Source organism: Callionymus lyra, chromosome 5 (assembly GCF_982586985.1).
Source record: "Callionymus lyra chromosome 5, fCalLyr1.hap1.1, whole genome shotgun sequence".
Classification (NCBI taxonomy): domain Eukaryota; kingdom Metazoa; phylum Chordata; class Actinopteri; order Syngnathiformes; family Callionymidae; genus Callionymus; species Callionymus lyra.
The window spans coordinates 7,466,511-7,487,450 of record NC_141822.1 but is presented as its reverse complement, the minus strand read 5'-3'; the positions used below and the strand labels follow the sequence as shown (position 1 = coordinate 7,487,450).

At 42.6% G+C, this 20,940-nt stretch overlaps 1 protein-coding gene across 4 annotated transcripts; it reads right to left on the bottom strand.

The window, feature by feature from the left end:
* Window positions 1–2,932: 2,932 nt before the first annotated feature.
* LOC148079191 (O-acyltransferase like protein-like) lies at window positions 2,933–20,302 on the bottom strand. 4 transcript variants are annotated; one of them, XM_087790643.1, is made up of 15 exons: window positions 20,176–20,302; window positions 18,928–19,061; window positions 12,217–12,295; window positions 11,999–12,134; window positions 11,096–11,289; window positions 7,150–7,350; window positions 6,997–7,078; window positions 6,815–6,916; window positions 6,579–6,741; window positions 6,379–6,458; window positions 6,102–6,185; window positions 5,867–5,990; window positions 5,601–5,787; window positions 4,286–4,428; window positions 2,933–4,206 (listed from the first exon to the last, which is right to left on the bottom strand). In XM_087790643.1, exons 1-15 carry the CDS (start codon window positions 20,300–20,302, stop codon window positions 4,108–4,110), a joined length of 1,935 nt encoding a protein of 644 aa, XP_087646769.1. In that variant the 3' UTR covers window positions 2,933–4,107. The 4 variants fall into 4 exon arrangements, 3 of the variants coding, with proteins under 3 accessions (XP_087646769.1, XP_087646770.1, XP_087646771.1); XM_087790644.1 differs by lacking the exons at window positions 18,928–19,061; window positions 20,176–20,302 and adding exons at window positions 16,266–16,653; window positions 16,929–18,402; XM_087790645.1 differs by lacking the exons at window positions 18,928–19,061; window positions 20,176–20,302 and adding an exon at window positions 16,278–18,402.
* Between the last annotated feature and the right edge of the window lie 638 nt (window positions 20,303–20,940).

Sequence of the window (20,940 nt, the reverse complement as noted above, 5' to 3'; positions counted from 1 at the left end):
TTATTTCTAACATTGTTTTTGGTCTCTGGAGAGAAAGTCTTCCATCTTAAGTTAACCATTTGCCTCTGTTAGGAGACAAACTAAACTATAAACCGACAGACACATAGTGTTCCTTCTAAATCTACAAGTGTACACGTTCAAACACTCACACACACACGTCTGTAGACACAGCAGAAAACTGGTGACCTTATCTTGACTTGAATATAATAAAAGTAGGTGAGCCTTAATTACTTTTCCAGCTGCAACCAGCTCGAACAATTTAAGAATAATACTCATGACATTTGTTGTCGTAACAGAAGATCAAAGCACTCTTACCCAAGAGTCTTGCATAGCTCTATCTAAATGCTATGACGGAAAAAGGTCTCGGGTTATCAAAGTAAACTCTCAACCTTTTCACTCCTAAATTATGACCCTTCCATTCTGTAAAGCCTTTAACTACGATACCTCCAATATGTTTCTCAACATACCCCAGACTATAGAAGTGCTGATGCTTTGGTTCTATCGGATCCAATATCGAATGTACAACAACAACAAAGCTTAAAATTATTGGTGAAAAAAATTGAATGAAGTCAGATGAAAGGAATCAGCTAACACAACTACAACCCTGTATTACTTATATCAAGATCTGAATGACCCAAAAGTTACTTTTATTAAACTCAAAACTGAGGTTCTGCTAGTTGGTCCACAGCATCTCAGACAATTGGCATTAGCATGACGTGACCAAAGTACATATTATTGTCGGAAGCGACAGGGATCTAATATGCATTTTAACGGGGTGTAAATCACCGCGTCAGAAGCGACGCCGCGGTTGCCTTGGCAACGCGATGTCAACATGCGGAAGAGGAATGCACCCGGGTTACATGGAGTTTACTAAATTCTAGATAAATGATATGCAACAGTTCGCTAACACTGATTTAAATCTGGTGTGATCACTCAGTTGAATGTGTGCTGTGTTCAGACATATTAGGTCATGGGACTGTGTGCAATGATGAGCTAATGAAGCTTCATGAAACACTGTCCTACTCTTTAGGTCTCAGTAGGTCCTGATCTCAGTTTATGCATAAGTTACTGACAGAAAATTATAAAGTATCTGTCCTTATTGAAACCAAAATTATCTTGACTGTAGACTCTAGTTGACAGTAGTAAGCAAGGGAGGTTACAGCCAAACTCCCTTTTAAAACAATTAAAACTTGGTCCGTTTCTGTCGCTCCAACACGACGTCACGTCCGGGTCTTAATACTTTGCTTTATGGAGAGAATAGGTCAAAATGCAGAGTGTACGGGTCGTTTATTCGCCGCTTCAAGTCAAACAAAGATATAAACTTTTACGATCGAAAGGACTCGCTCTTTGCCGGCAGCTCTACAGGTCAATAGTGCCGGGAAAGACGGTCCCGTGTTATGGAGCTTCGCTATATTTAAGGGAAAGTTTCCTGTCCAGGGGGTCGTCTCTTCCGGGGCAGTGGTTCTTTCAAGTTTCTTCATGTCTCGGGTCACCTGGAGAGTAACTTCCTTGCTTCCCTGTTGTGTGGGCAAGTTCCTTTCGCTTCCAGCCCCCCTTTTTTTGGTGTGTTCCGTTTTGCTCTTTTGTTTCACGCCCACAGGTGTGAGCCGGGGAGACAGACAGATGTTCAACTAATCGCTGTTTGGCTCTAAGTCTGCTCCAAGCTTTTCTTGAAACAGTGTAATCAGTCTGGAGTGAAATGTTGGTTGTGAATGTGTATTCAAACGTTTAAGCTCTTAGATGAAGCTAGTAATTTATACTTTATATTTTGATTATCTTTTTAGCATTAATTTAACTATGGCGTATACGTATAGTGTATAATAATTTCCAATCTAACATTAGTGATTAAGTTAATTAATTAGGGATTCTTTAGACTTAGATTGTATCATCTTGTTCTTTCTCTTTGTTCTTCTTCTTATTTTATTTTGATTTATTTTCATGGAAAATTGCTGTATTTGCTGTGGCTAATTGGAAAAGAACAATTTCAATCAATAAAGTTCTACCTACTTACCTACATCCGCGCCTCCATCAAGCTCAGATTGCAAAAGCGTAATTGATAACCGTAATAAGCATTTTCCTATGAATATAATCTCTTGATAAAGTATAGTTATTTGCACTAGGTGTCTCTTATTTTATTTTTCAACATTGTTTTTGAGCATTTCTATTATGCAGATAGCAACAAGGGCTACATTGCCTGGAAACTCAAAAACACACGGCGAGAACTCAGCGGGGGCAGTAGCGGTGGAGTTCGGAGATGGAGCTCTCAAACTTCAGACACCAGTGGACTAGAGTTGGAGAGAGAAGTAACTGAAGAGCAACAGCTGGAAAGAGGCCAATGCTGCTAGGCCATATCTCTAATAAAACACAGCACAGACAAAGAACAGATCTTCATAAAAATGAGAGCAACATTAAAACACAGACAAAAGTTGATCATTTGTGATGCAGCACAGTGCTTTCAGTTTTTCCAAGGTACATTGACACAAAAGGCATTGTAAGTGTAAGGAAATGACAACTTTACTGTAATCAATCATCTAGATTTAACACACATTTCAAATAGTCACTTGATTAACTGATAATCTTTCATATTTAATTCATATTAAATGATCATTTTCCTGCATTGCATTCACTTAAACTAAACTCAAACTACTCAGGTTCACACAGGTCAGGTCACACACACAGAAAAATTAAACAATCCCAGATTCCCAGCAAGTCTGAAAGACACAACAGGCCAGCAAGTCGCTGGGAACAGACTCTCTCAATAAGACAACAACCTTTGGTAAATTTCCACGACGACCACGTGCGATCGGCCATCTTATAATCAAGTGTTTACAATTACTGACCAATCCTACACGTACAATTGAGTAGAGGCGTTAACCTGAATATTCTACTATAAAGATCCACCATTTTGTGAGATCTTTGTGTTCTGGCATTCGAAGACGTCTGCGATAGATCTCTCTGCTTGCTAGCGCCCGTGTTCACGTAAGTTTGTCTCTGACTTTTGCATAATTCACTAAACGAGCATTTTTCTTAAACTCATCCATGTGTCTGTCCTTCATTTTACACCACCATGTACGAGGCTGGGAGAGGTCGGTTCACCGGAACACAAAATCCCCACATTCTGTGAAAAAAGGTTCTACCAAATATAGTAAAGTATCTCCCTTTTATGGTCCTCATTTAAGTACCAACCTCTTTCACCCCAAAGTTGAGACATGTTGGAACATTCTCGAGTTCAATTTTTAAAACTGATCCTGAAAGAAACTGGCAGCCAGTGAAGAGTTTTGGGGAAATGTGAGTTCTTCTACTTCTAGAATTCTCTCTGCAGAGTGTTGTATTAACTGCAGGCGAGACAGTACCTTGTTGATTAGACACCAAAATAAACAATTACAGTTACAATAGTCTAAACGAGAAGACGCAAACACATTTTTCTTTAGTTTAGAGATTTTCCTCAGTAATAAACTGGTCAGTTTTTTTGCAGTGTTGCAATAGAGACATGTCTTTGTCAAATACAACAACCAGGTTTCTTAAGCTTGATTTGACAGACTTGCCCAAGTCACCCAAGTACTGACTCAGAATAATTCGATTTTGTATATTTATTACAAATATTATAATTAGAATGATTCCAAATTATCCAAAACAAATAGTTAAAAGCTGAAACAGGAATAGAGAGTTACAGAGCTTAAGGAAGAAATTCAGGATGGAACAGTTTAGTTTTGAGTTTATATTGTAAGAGGGAGACAAAGTTGCTATAATTTATGGAAGGTAGGAGGAAGAGTTTTCCAGACTTTTGGAGCAGAGCGACTTAAGGCCCTGCTACCCATCGTGTCGAGGCTGGCAGAGGGTACAGAGGTGGATTGAAGAGGAAGAACAGAAGAGCCATGTCCAGGACGTCAGACAGGAAGGGGAGAGTGAGGCTTTAAATGACCATGAATGTAAAAAAGGAGCAGATTTTAGTTTATTCATTGTTTGATGGGAAGCCAGTGGAGGTGCTGGAGGATGGGGGTGATGTGATAGGCCTTGGGTGTGGACGGCCGAGTTCTGCACCTATATTATTATGGAGTGCCTTTTGAGGGTGGCCAAAGGAAAGGGAGTTTTAATCCACACCTTTTTTCACTTCCACTTGAGAAGAGCAAATGGTTTCACCACCAGCACAGTCAAAACATAGGCCAGGACAATGGAGAGCACGACGTGACCAGAGTACAAATACATCTAGAGGTAGACAGAAAAAAAAATACAATGAGAAATACATGTTTGTTTGTTAAGCATTCTTGAAAAAAAAATTACTTACAAAGTTGAATTCTAAAAAGTGGATTGGAGTTTCTTGTAGAAAATAATATATTAACATGACGAAGGAATTAACAAGGTAGCAGGCGTAGCTCAGGTTCGAAATGGGTACCCAGAACTTCAGTGAAAGGAATCTCATGATTAAACCTAGAAACACAATAAAATATTATTATATACAGATTTCTTCACTCGACAATAATTCAATTTTGAGTATTGGATTAAATTTACTCCACCTGTTTGTTTAACGTGAATTTTGACAGATTATGTTTGATGGTATGTTCTGGAGTAAACTATCTGAGCGTCCACTATCACAGTCAAGCCATCAGACGCTAAATTTGGAGTGCCCGTAACGACAGAACATTACGGTAGCAGTGAACAAGATTTGAAGAAATATCCGGGAGAAAACAACTTTTAAGAAAGTGAAATAATGAATCCTTTATTCAGGTTTCTGCTAAAACATCTTCTCTCGTTTTAACAGAGCCCTCGTCATTTTCAAGTTCATTCAGTAACATTATCCCCTATGACATCAAAAGCCTAGATTGCTCATGGCTAAAACAAACAGCTATGATCCAGAATATCCTTTTCTTTTTTCTCCATGATGAAAATCAATTTGAAATGTTTGTTTTGTTTTAAGGAACACCAGAGCACAGAGACCACTCTGGTTAGAGTTGGCATTCTGACTCAGGCTCTGCCTAAACCAGCCCCTTTTCTTATGCTGCTCTAAGGGCTTAAATTGTTGGAGTTTTTAGACACCAAGCTCTTCCTCTCTGTGACCTTCTTCCCTGCATAATGTTCATCACCTGTGCAATTTAAACCCACACATTTCTTCTTCTTCACTCACAAAGCTCCACCTCCACTTGTCGAGCTGCTGCTGCATCGAGTATCTCCTCCACAATAATGTCAGCGGACCAAGATTTTTCTCCATGACCCTCCCTGAATTGCTGTTCTACGCTATACTCTCTTTTCTCCAACTGTATTGTATCGTCCCTCACTCTTTTATTCATCCACCTGTATAGCTATCCACCCCTTCAGCCAGTCACAGCAGGAGGCCGTCCTATTGAGTCTGGTTCTGCTCTAGGTTTCTTCCTTCTAAAAGGTTTTTCCTCACTGCTGCCACGGTGTGATTAACTTATTGTTTATTTGTGGAATCAGTTAGTTCTTTCAATATAGTCTTACTTAAAATGTAAAGTTTCTTGAGATAATTATTGAACTTTAAATAAAGTTACATTTAATTGCCTGACAGAAAAAAAATATCCTTCCTTATTTAAACCAAAAGGATCTGTAGTTAAACAGTAAACGAGAAAAGCAGGTTTAGGTACCTCCACAGCCTTCTTCACAGGCTAATATGACCAAGGAAAGAGCCATCGCCCAGACAGGTCTTTGTAAACCCTGGTAAATGTACTGGGCTACTGGTGGATGCTGTGGGACATGTATGAACACAAAGCACAGTCCCAACACCAAAGCCAGGACTGACAAAGAGCATATCCATGCAAGGGCCACCTGCCACTACAGCAAGACAGAAAAAATAAAATGAGATTCAGAGACAAACAATGGGTTACAAAATAGCACATCTCCAATCGCCTACCTGTTTCTTTAAAAGCATTTCCTTTCTTATTTTCAGGTACATTCCAAACATGATTCCAATTAAAAATGGTCCATATCTCGAATAAGGTTTGACATAGTACAGTCCAACATAATCCTCCATTGAACTGTAATAACATACAGGTGTATATCTATAAGATGTTGTTTTATGGTACGTGATATTGAAAGAAAACAATTTTGTTTTGATTACATATTACAAACGGGTCTGTAACACTCACCGACAAACTGAAATCACAACAGTACCTGTGACAATCACCATCATCAGCAGGCCGACACACAAAAAATAAAACACAACTTTTTTCCTGACAAAGAAAACAAAATTATTAAGATAGAAAAATTGAATTATGGTAAATATCATGAAGTCTAATACATTTATATAGATATTTTTAAGATTATTCTTATTTTTAATTCAAATCTTTGATTAGCCAAACGTACATAGAAACAAAAACAAAGTAAAAGTATTTAAAAAATATATATATAAATAAACAAACATACTTTCTGTAGGCAAGGATCAGTAGAGGGGTTGTGGCGTAGCATTGCATGTCAAGCGGGATGTACCATGTCCAAGGAAGACACTTTTGGTGATTTGGTGACAAGGGTGAAAATGTGCTAGTTAATGATGAGTAAAAATGAAATGATACGAAAGTAGCCGGATAAGAAATCATTGGCAAATGAGTTTTGTTTGACTGACTTACAGTTAAAATGGTTGGGAATAGATTGTTAATCATCAACAGGTTTGTCCACCATGTGTCACATTGTATTTCGTTTTGACGCAATTCCAGGCCATAAGGTCCCTCATTGAAGACAGAAAAAACGCCAACATGAAGTAAAATGAGAAACATATGGAGGGGCTGGATCCTGCAATGACATTAATATAGCATGACTTCACTATTAATTTATTCAAGTAATTCTTGTTCCTTTTAAGTCTAACCTTCTGATCCTCTTGAAGAAGTAATCTGCCACAAGACCTACACTCATGGTGTCATCGTTCCTCTGGATTGAGCTCAGAAGACTTCTGGCACTTAACAAACCCCTGAAACAAAAAGACAACATTATAACAATGCTTTTTCTTACAAACTATAGTCAGTTAGTTATAGTTAGATAGTGCCTCACCCCAAAAGCAAAAAACTGTCCACAGCCAAGGTATACAGAGGGGGGTTAGTCTTCAAAGATGCAAAATATCTTGTGCTGTTATCTGTGGTTGAAACATTTTTGACTTAAATAAAATCCCCAAAACCTTTATACTTTCTGAGATTGCAGTCATACCAATATAGTAAAAGGGTAAGGATTCCAGAGTATGTCCATAGATGACCCATAATGTACTAAGTGCTCGGATGCCGTTCAAGGATGTGTAGTTATTCTTGACAGGGGTGCTGAAGATTCCCTTAGATGTCGTCTGTAGTGAGAAGGCCTGAAGAAACCGCTGCAAACAATGACGTACAAAGCCCTTCTTCTTTTGCTTGTGGTCTGAAATGAAATCCAATTATTTTAAATGTCAAATACAGAGACCTGTGGACTTCTATGGATAAATGAAAAAACACTAAATTGAATAGAGGGAATCCGCTTAAACAAAAAGCTTAAATGCTTTAAGGCAGATACCCACTTTCTGCATCCGTTTGAAAGATAGGAGTTGAAGTGACTATATGCTATCAGGACAGAGGCTGCAACAAAGAAACTTGAAAAGTTTTGTATAACAAGACAAAAAAGAAAACTACCTGTATAAGCTGTGATAAATGTATTGTAAAAGATTAACATTGGCTAGTGGTGTGGTGTGAAACAAACTCAAAGGTATAGTATAAAGGACACACATTTCAAAGACAGCAAACCGCAACATCTGAAATATAAAGTTTGGCGAAAATATTTAGTTGACGAAAGTCAGTCGTACTTAATCACAGTGGTTTTATTGTCTCAGTTTATGTGCATGTGACAGTAGTTTGTAATAATAATGGTTTCCTATGAAGTCCAGAACGGATGCACAAGTCGCACATACCTGTAACATGAGATGTTTACTTGTACAATTAAGTTGCATTGACGTAACTACATATTCATACTCGTAATCCAGAAGGTACGCATGCGTAATTGAAGACTTTTTCAAGTTTACTTATGATTGAATCTGCTGTTCTCAATCACATCGAGAAAAAAAGACGAAACGTGCGCGTGCACACTTTTGCACCACTTCGATCGCCACTCCTACTTCTTTTTTCACCACTTGTAACTTTCCTGAAGTGAGGTGTAAACTCCCACCAGTCAAGTGCCGTCATAAGCTGCTGCAGCACTCCTTCCTTCCTTTGACTTCATCGCTATAAAAACAGCTTCAGAACAAAACCTCTGTCACATCGAAGGCTTTTAAATTAAAGTCATAAGGAGCTCGACACTCGTACACTTAGAAATGTTAGATTAAAATTATTATACACTATACTATACGCCATACTTAAATTAATGCTAAAATATAATCAAAATATAAAGTATAAACTACTCGCTTGATCTAAGAGCTTAAACGTTGTAAGACAAGCTTGAAACAGAATTAGAGACACGACACCGGTTATTTAAAACATCTGTTTATCTGCCAATCACACCCTCAATCGTAAATACATTTCTGCATTTAGTTTCGTCTGGCTGAGTAAATCGATGTCTGGTGCTGTGTGAGTGGAATGAGTTGTAAATGGTTCCGCTTCTAAGGCAAAGAAAAAGATAGCTTGTTGTTGTTGTTGTTTTGTGGTGTGGTTTTCCATTACGACTCACAGTCTATATAGTAACCATAGATTTAATAAAATTGGCTTGGGAATTGTTTCGAGTAGCAAAATGCGCTCTTTTGGCACGTTATAGAGGCATCTATTTCACCCCTTTAGAGATCGCTTGAACCACGAGAGTACGGATGGAATGTTTTCTTTAAAAAAGCTTTTCTAGATTGAATAATCAAGTTTTTTGTTATGGTTACGCTGCCTAGTGAGTACTTATATTATGATAAAAAAGAAAAACAAACTTTCTTGATTAATGCAACATTAACGCTAATGTGTGTTTTTCAAGTTTCGTGTGAAGAAATTCTTAAGTTTCTATTGGGTTAAAAAAGAGTTTTTTTCAAAGGGTAAAAAAGAGCTTTCTTGGTTAATTATTTTTAATCAAGTTATAGGTAAAAGTAGTTTTCTGGTCAATTATCTTAGAAACTTCTATTGGGTTAAAAAGGCGTTTTTGCTTTTGAGCTTTTTTTTTTTAAATACATTTTGTGATTATAATATAGGTATTGAAGCGTGACAGGTCTCTTATAGAGAGGGAGACGAACAGTCAACCAGGTCACTGGAGTAATGAATGTCCTTTTTACCAGCAGATCCAAGCATATTACAAATCTCTTAAAATAAAAAGGGGATGTAGATATCTTTAATACACAGACAACAGTATTGGTGATACTGATGTTCCTAGTTTGGGGATTCCGGGTTTTATGTCCTAATGGGGGACGCCCCGGGTAAATGAAAACGAAAAAGAAAAGAAAAATGAAAATAGAAGCAAACAAAAACTGAAGAATGAACCTAAAACTTAAACTACACTAACAATAAGAATTAACTCATTTAGATTAAAACTAAAACTAAACTAAACTAGATTTAAAATAAACTAAAGAAGAAATAAAATAATAATAATAATAAATAATAAATAATAAAAAATAAATACGAACAACAAAACAAATGGGGTGAAAGAAGATGTATTGTGGTCGGCTTCATTGTGATTCCAAGGTGCTGCATTTGTTTGTTTTTGGTATGTGTATGTGTAATTAAGGGTAGAACAGATAAAACATGTCAAAATGGTGGACTCATACTGAAAAGTATGTAGCGTGAAGCAGGACAGACAGCCACAGTTTACAAGTTTTTACGACCATATGCATACTACTCACTTCTCTGAGTGTTGGGGTGGCTCTGTAATTTATAGTCCTTTTCCATGAGTTTTTTCCCAATCTCATTTACTACCTGAACCCTCAATCTCAACCCTTAAGATCAAAATCAGCGCTCCTGCTAAGTTCTAGTGTCCCAATTCTCAAAAATTTGAGGTTTGAGAGTAATGGCTGTAGTAAGCTTCTTAGGGACCTCCCTTGGTTAGTAAGTGGTATTCCAGAATTCTTTGCCCATTAAAACTGAACTCAATGTCAGTTAAAACAAGGAAATAACCACATCAGGCAGAGCTCAGATTGGCTGCCATGCATGTCGATCAAATGGTTATTGAGCCAATTAGTTGGCGTGCAGGAGGTCAGTCTCGGCAGACCTCTTTATTTTTTGGGATTGAGTTGTTACTGTTGGTACGTCCTACTCTGCTCCGTCTCCACATTGAACCACATTCTGAACATCGGAACTTGCAGTAAGATCTACGATGACCAATCTAGTAAGATCATGTATAACGTAAACCACTACTTCATCTACATTTTCATTACAAATCTACTAAAGACGCTAACGTTTGATACTGTGTATGTGTGCCATGATTACATGGCATACATTAATAATCAACATTCTCTTAAAGACATCATCACTAATGGATTACGACAATATTACAGTTTTAACATTACCAATGTGAACTTGCTTTGGCTAGGCAAAGTAACCTACAACAATATGCATTTGAGGTATATTCTACATACCTGCGTTTTAATTCAGATGTATGGCCCCATCTTGAAGAACTTTTCTCTAGTGAACAGTTTAGCATCTGCAGCTGACAACCTTTAAAATATGCCTGAATCTCAAACAATGTTGTTTTTTTGTTGCCAAACATAACATCATTTCACATTGATGGATTTGGAATACCGCCGATAACGTATACCTATGTGTTCCATTTCCAAGTTTCCAAATAACCGTCGACACGCAGTTTTGAGGGCAAATGGCTTGAGGGTTTGAGATTTAGGTGTTAAGGGGGTGGTAAATGGGATTGGGCCTAAGAATCAATTTTACCAAACGACAGAAGAAGCTGACTATACATTTTTGAAGCTCTTAGGTTATAGATAAACTTTATCACATCGAAAAACAACATTCAAAACTCGACAAAACTCACTTTGGAATAATAGAATTGACTAAGATTTGAAACAATATAGGATATAAAAAACGGAAAAAAAAAAAAGATTCAGAAAGAGATGGTAGAAATGTGTTGTCTGTGTATTAAAGAGTGAGATCAATAACCTTCTGGAATATAGCATTGATAAACTTATTACACAAATCAATGTTAATGAGCAGATTCAACTTACTGTCTTGTTGTAAACTGCAAAGAATCATTTCAGAATTTGAGGGATCATTCAAAATGCAATCTCCATGAATTTGCTCTTTGTCCAATGGGGAAGATTTCTCTGTTGACAGAAGTTTTCTTCTCATATGTTCCTTCAGCACAGCAGTAATCAGTGTTGCAACGAGAGGAAGGGCAACCAAAACACAACAAAGGACCCTGGGAGAGAAAATATAAATTAATCATTTAACTGCTTATGTTCAATCATGATGTAACCAGTCAGGGGGAGGACAAGACAGACAGGCAGTCAAACTGACTGATGTACAGATACATGAAGCTGATTCAATAAGTGAAGTGTCATTATTTTTGAAGGAACCTTCTTTGTGAAAGTCTGTTTTATATGGGGACAGACAGGCTGAAAGACGAAAGTCACCTCGTTGGTGAAGGTCACGAAGGTTTGTGAATTACAATGAATATAAGATTAATATAATAATACAAGACATTTGTGTAAAACAGAACTGCTGAAAGGTATTGGTCTGGAGAGACTAACATATATATCCAAAGAAAAGAGAAAGGAATTCCAAAATCTCTGGAAACCATATATGAACATAAGAAGAAAGGAATGCACGAATAGAAAATGTATAACAACCTCGCAAATTTTGTTGTATTATACTTTTCTGTTTTTGAATAGGACTTTTTTTTTTTGTGAACATGAATTTTTATGTACATATACTGTGCAGGTGTGAGTGAGTGGACGTATGCCTGTTTTTTTGTTTAGTGTCTGATAAATGTGTTTTTGTTTTGTATTCTTTAATATGAGAAAATGACAATAAATATATATTTAAAAAATATTAATAATACGAGAATTATTTCACAAACATAATTTCTTTTTTTTGGGGCCATTTGTGTATGGTGTTTGTTTACTCACAGACAAGTTATTCCGGAAGCATCTGGATCAATAACAGACGACAAACAACTTGTCTTCACTACATCCTTTGTAGAATTGTTAACTAGAATTGATGGTAAAAGAGGAATAAGGGATACCTCTCCAAACTTGAGCCTCCCTTGAAATCAAAAAAGGGAATAAAAAACTTATTTGATTATTGACAACATGTTTGTCAACTACATAATACATTGTTAACTTACCTTCAATCACCAGCGTGTTTACCTCTGTGTCTTTGCATGAGTCAGGAACACAAATCCCCACAAAAAACAGGAACTCTCCCTGTGGTGAAAATTTATTTTAGAAAATCCCCAAATGATAATAATTAAAACACACATTATTAGAAGAAAAAAAAAAACACCACACAGAGGGAAAATAATTAAAGCATAAGGTTTTAAATGACTTTGACAAATCATGTTTAATTCAAAATGGTTGAAGCAGATTCTACTCCTTGATTTAATTTGGAACCACAGTATGATGTGTGTTATTTTGTTTATTTTGAAAGTTAAAGATATTTCACCCGAATCCCCTGAGTTATCTATTATAACCTCAGGTTCTGCGAGTTGGTGCGAAGCCCTCCAACGGCTTCGCTATGGGTTTACCCCGAGGCACCGCCTCGTCTCTGAGAAAGCTTAATGAACTCGCCACCCAGCAGGGGGCAGTACCTTCCTATAAAGGCGGGCAGCACCCGCCGCACTTTCTCCAACTGAAAACTCAGCGAGAAGGGCGGCCGCTGGGCGACGAGGTTGGAGGGCTTCGCACCAACTCGCAGAACCTGAGGTTATAATAGATAACTCAGGGGTTCTGCTTCATTGGTGCTCCGCCCTCCAACGGCTTCGCTATGGGTTTACCCAAAAGGCGAAGCCTGACGGGATAAATGTACCCCCAGCTGGACGCCGCTCCTGGAGCAGCATCACTAGGGCCCCGCCGGCCCAGGGTCCAATCCCACTTGAGCCGTGGGCCCTGAGGGGGGCACAACAGCGCTCAAGACAGTATGAGCTACTGATCCCGCCGTTACGTCGAGGAGATAGGCCTTAGCGAAGGTAGACGTGGACGCCCAAGAGGCAGCAGAGCAGATATCCTCTGCTGCCCCACCCCGCAAAAGAGCCACTGAGGCTGCCACGCCACGGGTGGAATGTGCCCTCAGACCGCTAGGAGCGGATCCACCCGCTGCTCGGTAGGCACGGATAATGGCCGATCTCACCCAATGAGAGAACCTCTGGGGGGAGAGAGCCTCTCCCCGCCGGCATCTACCGTGGCAGACAAAAAGGGCATCAGAGCGCCTAAACTCGGCCACCCGCCGCAAGTAACAGGCCAACGCCCTCACTGGACACAACAGGTGGAGACGCTCCTGACCCGGGTCCGAGTGAGGCGGCGGGTGAAAGGCCCGCAGCGTGAAGGTCGTCGCCCGGAACAAGGAACTCAGAATCTTCGGGCGGAACGCTGGGTTAGGACGCAAAGACACCGAAGACTCCTCGACGCCAAAGGAAAGACACTCAGGGCTAATGGAGAGGGCACAAAGCTCACTTGCTCTCTTCGTGGTTGTTAGTGCCAGAAGGAGCGATACCTTGAAAGACAAGATATCCAATGGGACTTGGTCAAGAGGCTCGAAGGTCGGCCCTGTGAGAGAGTCCAGTACCAACTGGAGATCCCACTGAGGGCTGGAAGGCCTTGCAGGAGGTCGAAGCCTGCAGGCACCCCGCAGGAAACGCGCCACCAAAGGGTGGGCGCGAACCGAAGCACCCTCAAACCGACATGCCTCGTCGCTATGGCTGATGCGAACACTCTCAGTGTCGCCACAGTCCGCCCGTTATCCAGCAAATGTTGCAGGAAAGACAGGATAGCGGAGACCAAACAAGAGCTGGGGTCCAAGGACCTGTCTGAACACCAGCGGGAGAATATCCCCCACTTTGAGGCATAAAGCCTACGTGTTGATGGGGCCCGGGCGTTCTCCAGCGTGTGGAGAACGTCCGGGTCCAGGGTCCCGATCAGCTCGTCCCGTGCAGGAGCCACACCTTGAGAGGCCGGCCCAGCACCGGGGGCGCTGTCAGTGTCCCCCCCGCCTGACACAGGGCAGCGGGGCCCCAAGGGATGGCCCACGGGGCCCCGACCGCCATGCGCACCAGCTCCGGGAACCAGAGCGCCCCCGGGGAGTCTGGTGCCACTAGAATTAACCTCAGCCCCCCCCGCCTCGTCCTCCGAATCAGGGGGAGAAGGAGCTGCGGAGGAGGGAAGGCGAACAGCAGACCGACCGGCCACCTCGAATGGGCTAAAGCGTCCACGCCTAGTGGGGGGCGGTCCGAAGCCCTGAGGGAGAACCAAAGAGGGCATTTGAAGTTCTCCTTGCTGGCGAAGAGGTCTGCAACCGGGTGACCGAATCGAGACCAGATCTCGCTTGCCACTGCCTCGGACAGACCCCATTCGTCCTGGACGGCCCCCCTCGACAGTCTGTCCGCTACTGCATTCAGCTCGCCCGGGACGTGCTGGGCTCTGAGCGAAAGCAGGTGACAGTCCGCCCACAGCCAAATCTTCCTTGCCACACACAGAAGGGCTGGGGATCTGACTCCACCTTGGCGATTTACGTACGCCACGGCGGTGGAGCTGTCTGAAAATACTAGGACGTTGGACTGTGACAGTTGGGGAGAGAGGTGAAGCAGGACATTGTGAATTGCCTTCAGCTCTAGCCAGTTTATGTGTCTGAGCACCGGACTGCTCCAGACCCCACTGGCATAGGCCTGACCCGAGGTGCCTCCCCAACCTGTCAGGGAAGCGTCTGTGAACACTTGAGTGTAACGAAGGACGCAACCCAATGGAACTCTCCGCCTGAGGTTGGCGTGAGAGTTCCAGAACTGGATGTCCTGCAAAACCCGAGCGGGAAGGCGCACTTTCCGACCTCTTTCCCGCTTGAGGTCTAGCTTGAGACGACCAAACCATCTCTGAAGCTCCCTCATGTGCAGCAAGCCCAGCCGAACAACCGTGTGGGCTGCCGCCATGAGCCCCAGGAGGGACATAACAGTGCCTGCTGTTGTCACGTGACACCGAGCTTCCAGCAACTGTGTTGTCAGTCGGAGAATGGGCTGGATACGCACGTCCGGGAGGCGCGCGTATCCTTCCTCCGAGTTCAACAGTACCCTCAGGTAAACTAACTGTTGAGCTGGAGTCAGAGCGCTCTTGCTGAGGTTCACTGTGAACCCCAGGGTGGCAATATGGCTCAACACCTTCTGTGTGTGAGCGTAACTTTCTGCCTCTGACCTGGCAAGGATCAACCAGTCGTCCAGATAGGTCAAGATCCTTACCCCACTCACTCTCAAAGGCTCCACTGCCGCTTCCACACACTTGGTGAAGGTCCTGGGTGCCAGAGAGTAGCCGAACGGAAGTCGAGTGTACTGAAACACCCGACCCTCGAGGGCGAAAACGCAAGTACTTTCGATGTCTCTTGACTATCGGTATGTGAAAGTACGCGTCGGTCAGGTCGATAGATGTCATCCAATCTCCTGGACATACACCTGAAAGCAGTTTCTTGACCGTCAACATGCGAAACGGGCGGGTAGCTATGAACTTGTTCAAATAGCTGAGGTCCAGAATGGGCCTCCAACCCCCGGTCTTCTTCGTCACGAGGAAGTACCGGGAGTAAAACCCTGACATCATCTCGGCTGCAGGGACCAGTTCTACGACCTCCTTCTGCAGCAGAGTAGACACCTCGTTTCTCAGACAGGATAGTTTCTCCTGCTCCACCATACGCGTCCAGAGAATCCCTGAAAAACGCGGGGGTTGACGGGCAAACTGTAGCGCATAGCCCCGCCTGATTATTACTCCCCCCAGCCAAGTGGGTCCTAGAAGTAAAACCAGGCGACTCCAAGCCGAATAATGTTCTGTCAGAACCGCAGCCCTGGCGAACCTTGGGTAGTCCTCCGGCCCGCCCCCCATGGACGGGCCGTAGACGAAAGGGCATCACACAAGCCGCGTCTCTATCTCTTGAATCCACAGAGCATGTACTCGAGTTGGATTCACTAGAACCCCCACTCTCATACATAAAAGCCGGCTCTGTGGGAGAAGCGCGCAAGTGCGCGTGAGACACCTCAGATGCGCGTCGTGCGTGTTTCCTTCCCCCCCCGGAAGTCTTCCCAACTCCCTGAGCACTTCTTAGTGTCACCGGAGCTGACAAAACCCGCGATGTGGAGGAAAGCGCTGGAGAATTAACCCGGAGCTGAAGTGAGTTAGGTCGCGCGCGCGTCGGCACCGCATCACTCACCCGGTCCCGTACATTCTCAAGCCCCGCTGGCGGTCCAGACCTGCTCGTCACTCGTGAGATCCGACCGCCACGCACCTCTCCAGTTGATCGACCAGACGGGACGGAAGTTCCTCGCCCTCGCCTGGTCTCAGAACGGCGAAAAAACTCGCGCGTAAAAACACCAGGTTGCGTCAGTTCCATGGCGCTTCTCCGCCGCCAACGTGACGTCCTCCACGGTGCCAGTGTTTGTAGACAGCGCTGTGGGGAAAGGAACAACCTCCGGTTAACATAGACATGTCCGGACAAGTTCCACTCACCTCATCAGCTGTCACGCTCTGTCGGGCACGAGCGCTGGTCGACGCGGAAGTAAACACAGCTGATTCAGCCGGTCTCGCGGACCTCTGCTCGTCTGTAAACAAAACACATGTGGTTGGAGTCTGCCCCTCATTCGTGTGGACAGACTCCGTTATTGCAGTCTCGGTATGACCCGGACGAAGGGGTTTAAAACCTCCTTCGGACTGTGTTATGAGAGGAAAATCACGCCGTCTATGACCGGCGGAGCATGTTAGCTTAGCATTAGCGGCGAAAGTTTCTAATGACGCCTGTGAATACGTCACACTCACAGGCGGAAACACATGCACGCTACCAACATCTCTCTCAGAACGAACCACAGAAACGTCATACGTTCTCTTGTTTTATTCCCGACACATTCCCTTGAATGAATAGGGTGGAGGAGCCCTCGGCCGTCGACTCTGCTGCGGCTGCTGGCTCCCCGGCTCGCGCTGCGGATCTTGGCGACGCTCACTCGTCGCACGCCGCCGCTGTTGCCGATGTTGTTGGTGCTGCTGGGGTGGCTGGTCTCTGGTGACGCTTCCCCCCAGCACCAGATGATGATGCCGACGAACGGGATCTCCGTCTCCGCGTATCCCCGTCGCGCATCGTCATCACGCCAAACGTGACGTCATCCATGACGTTTCTCCGCCAAACGTGACGTCATCCATGGCGCCGGGATTTTCTTGACAACGCTCATCGGCGGTCAAACCCCGTCAGCGCATGTCAACACGGAAGTAAACACAGCTGATCAAGCCGGTCTCGTGGACATTTGCTTATCAGGCCGACGAACGGGATCTTCTCCGCGTATCCTCGTCGCGCCTCGTCATCACGCCCATGCAGGTGATGGCGGAGCTGCGCCGCCTCCTGCCGGGCCATTCCTCTCAATGGTGCGTCCGTTCCATGGCGTTTCTCCGCCGAACGTGACGTCATCCATGACGTTTCTCCGCCAACGTGACGTCATCCATGACGTTTCTCCGCCAAACGTGACGTCATCCATGGCACCGGGATTTTTTTGACAACGCTCATCGGCGGTCAAACCCCGTCAGCGCATGTCAACACGGAAGTGAAGTAAACACAGCTGATCAAGCCGGTCTCGTGGACATTTGCTTATCTGGAAACAAAGCACATGGTTGAGTCTGCCCTTCATTCGTGTGGACAGACTCCGTTATTACAGTCTCGGTATGACCCGGACGAAGGGGTTTAAAACCTCCTCCGAACTGTGTTCTGAGAGGAAACTCTCGCCGTCTATGAACGGCGGAGCATGTTAGCTTAGCATTAGCGGCGAAAGTCTCTAATGACGCCTGTGAATACGTCACACTCACAGGCGGAGCCACATGCACACTAATACCTCTCAAGTGAATCCGTCGAGTGCTGCAGGAGGGCCATGAGACCTGCAAGAGATACTCACCTGATCGCTCTCGCATACCCCATGGTCGACTCCATGCAGCGAGCCAGTCGTCCTCCTCGTCGACATCTGTTCATGACCGATGGACGACTCAGCTCGACTCATCAGGGCCCAACACGTTGGAACGTGAGCTTGTCGAGTGCAGCGCACAGGACTGCCGTGTTGTTATTTTAAACAACACGGCAGTCCTGTGTTGATCATAATCATGATCTGAGGCGGCGTGGGTCGACAAGCCTCGAACGCCTCCCAACACTGTCAAAAGCCGTGGGAAGCGCTCGGAAGGCCACATAATCATCCCGTGTGATTTGGGCCTCTAGGCAAAACGAAGCAGACATGTGTGTCTCCTCTTCAGGGAGTCTTCGTGCACACATGGTTCACTTCAATATTCATTCGCCATCATTACATTCCACTGTCAGGAGCTTTCTCGCTGAGTTGAAAAAGGAGGAAGTGCGGCGGGTGCTGCCCGCCTTTATAGGAAGGTACTGCCCCCTGCTGGGTGGCGAGTTCATTAAGCTTTCTCAGAGACGAGGCGGTGCCTCGGGGTAAACCCATAGCGAAGCCGTTGGAGGGCGGAGCACCAATGAAGCAGAACCTCTTTTCTCCTCTCCCTGGGGCTTCACTTTGTACCCTTGTATTTGGATTTTGGATATTGGACTTCGCATCTTGCCTGAGTATTTAAGTTGTTTTTTGGGACGGTTTTTGACTTTTCTGTTTAGTGTTCAGAACCCCTTTCCTGGTTTTTCCTTCTTCTTTTTATTCCCTTTATTGGTAGACAATTTGGTTTTGGACTCTGGTAATTATGTTTTAAGATTTGGACTCTTGTTTGTGTTTGAACTTTGTATTATTAAATTGTACTATTTACCTGTTTTGACTCTTACTCGCACTTGGGTTCTGTTACATATAGATTTTGACAGCCTTGTTTTATCTTCTGTTTTGTATAATTACCTGTTTCAGAAATACTTTGCAGTATTGTCCAGAGAAAGAAGTCGTGTGGGCAGAGCGACATTCCGACATCAAGCCAGGTTGGTTGATGTTGCCTCCTTTTACGTTGCTTCCCATCTTTCCATATGAATCATACACTGTAAAGAGGTCACATTTTTACACAAGAAGATGCAAAAGTTACTTTCACTTATTTTATTTATAAACCATGTATGTTTTTAGTCAGTATGTGTTTTGCGGATGCCACGGCTGCCAAGAGTTTGTTGATTATTTATTTCATTTTGTTGGTTTTTATTTTCTTGAGTGTCTGTTTAAGTCTTTAACTGTTTTAAGTGTTTAATGTCTGTTAAGTTTTCATGTTTTGCATGGTGGGTCAGAGAGGACCACAATTTAATTTATACTGTATGTCTTAATACATGCGTATTTGACAATAAAAGAACTTGACTTGACTTGACACTTTTGCCCTCTAATGCATTGTTTCTGGTTGAGTTTACGGTAATTTTAGGTAATTAAAATCTTTCACGTTGGAAGTGGCGGCGAGATTGCACCAGAGATCCGCTACTGACTGTTTTTTTGACCAATCTGATCGTTACTGACGGCATACAGTTATGAATTTTTTTTTTTAATCTTCAATTCAGAAACTGACATCTTGCCAACACTCAATTCTGCTTTTCCACAATTTTCAACAGCATGAACAGTTTCTAACTGACTATACTTTGTGGATTTGATTTGATTGACTGCTCCTCAATGGATGAATACTTTTAAATATAGTCGAATCACTTACTTAATAAAAAAGAAAACATGTGATAAACTTAACTTAAATGATGATCATTATTTGAGTTAAATTGAAAAGAAAATAATCCCAAAAGGTTGGGATAGAATGATTTTTTTTAAAGTTTTTTAGGCTCCGTTCAGATGGTCAAATATAATTCCGGGTGTGTGGCAATCAGGTGTAGAAGCGTGTTAAAGCGTGGGTCGGGATGGCATCGTTGATTTATAAGAAGATAGAAACATATGCTTCTTTGACGACTTAATGTGAAATAAGAGAAGAACCGCTGATTGCATCAAAAAGACAATGTCTTGGTTGAGGACTCAGAAAATGGAGAAAAGTAAAGAAAGGTAAATCTACTTTTTAACTGAAAGATGATGTATGTATCTGAGACCGGCAATATTTTATAAGCAGCTAAAATAATTAAAAGGAGAAGTTTGGGCATTGTTTAGAGGCATCAATATATTCAAGAATGTAGTACTTACTAGTAACTGCAAATTCTTTTGGATTTTCTTGGTGGAGCTCCTGAAGGAAAACATCAGTGTCATTCCTGCATTTGTTGAGTGCAGAGCAGCCCACGATCAGCAGCAGGAACAAAAAGCCCAAAACCATTTTAATGTCTCTCTGTGGAACCAATGCTGAGAATTTCCAAGTAATACCTGCTCAGCTCAAAATATTTCAATAAAGTCAATGTTTACATGAAGGCTGTCTCTTCAAAACATAATTATCCAGTACAAAAATATTTTTCCAAATTATTCATTCCATTTAAATGACAAGATAAAAAACATGTTTCTATGTTTTAAGAAAAAGAGTAAATTCTGCCCTTAAAAGAATATATAGACGTATATCCAGTGATGATCAAACTGTATTGATACTGTGTGGATACAGTCACTTAATACGTGCTGGATTGTGAAGGATTTTACATGCAATGACGCTTAACACAAACGTAAATGTATAGTATATATTTTCCTCCAAGTGTATAAAAATGATATCATTTAAGTTATTTCAGAGTTTTTTTTATTAATTAATTTTTTTAGACAAACTCTTGTAAAAAAAACTCTTGCATGGCACTGAGGATTGAAGACATATTCTAAATTACTTTCCTATAGGTGTATCCATTGATGAGTTGAATGTATGTCTTCTGTGTATTCAACTGTTAAACATTGATAATGTCATCTCTCGTTCAGATCTTAAACATCCTGTGTTGTGTTTTACGACAGCTCTCTTCCCACAGCGGGGGTCCAGGGCTC

Excerpts from the sequence above, each read along its gene's own strand:
- LOC148079191 (XM_087790643.1), bottom strand. The coding sequence starts at position 20,302 with ATGGTTTTGGGCTTTTTGTTCCTGCTGCTGATCGTGGGCTGCTCTGCA. Across the intron at positions 19,062-20,175 it reads AAAAGAATTTGCAGTTACTA|TGTATGATTCATATGGAAAG; the intron begins GTAAGTACTACA and ends ACCTCTTTACAG. Across the intron at positions 6,459-6,578 it reads TATTCCCAACCATTTTAACT|TGTCTTCCTTGGACATGGTA; the intron begins GTAAGTCAGTCA and ends AATCACCAAAAG.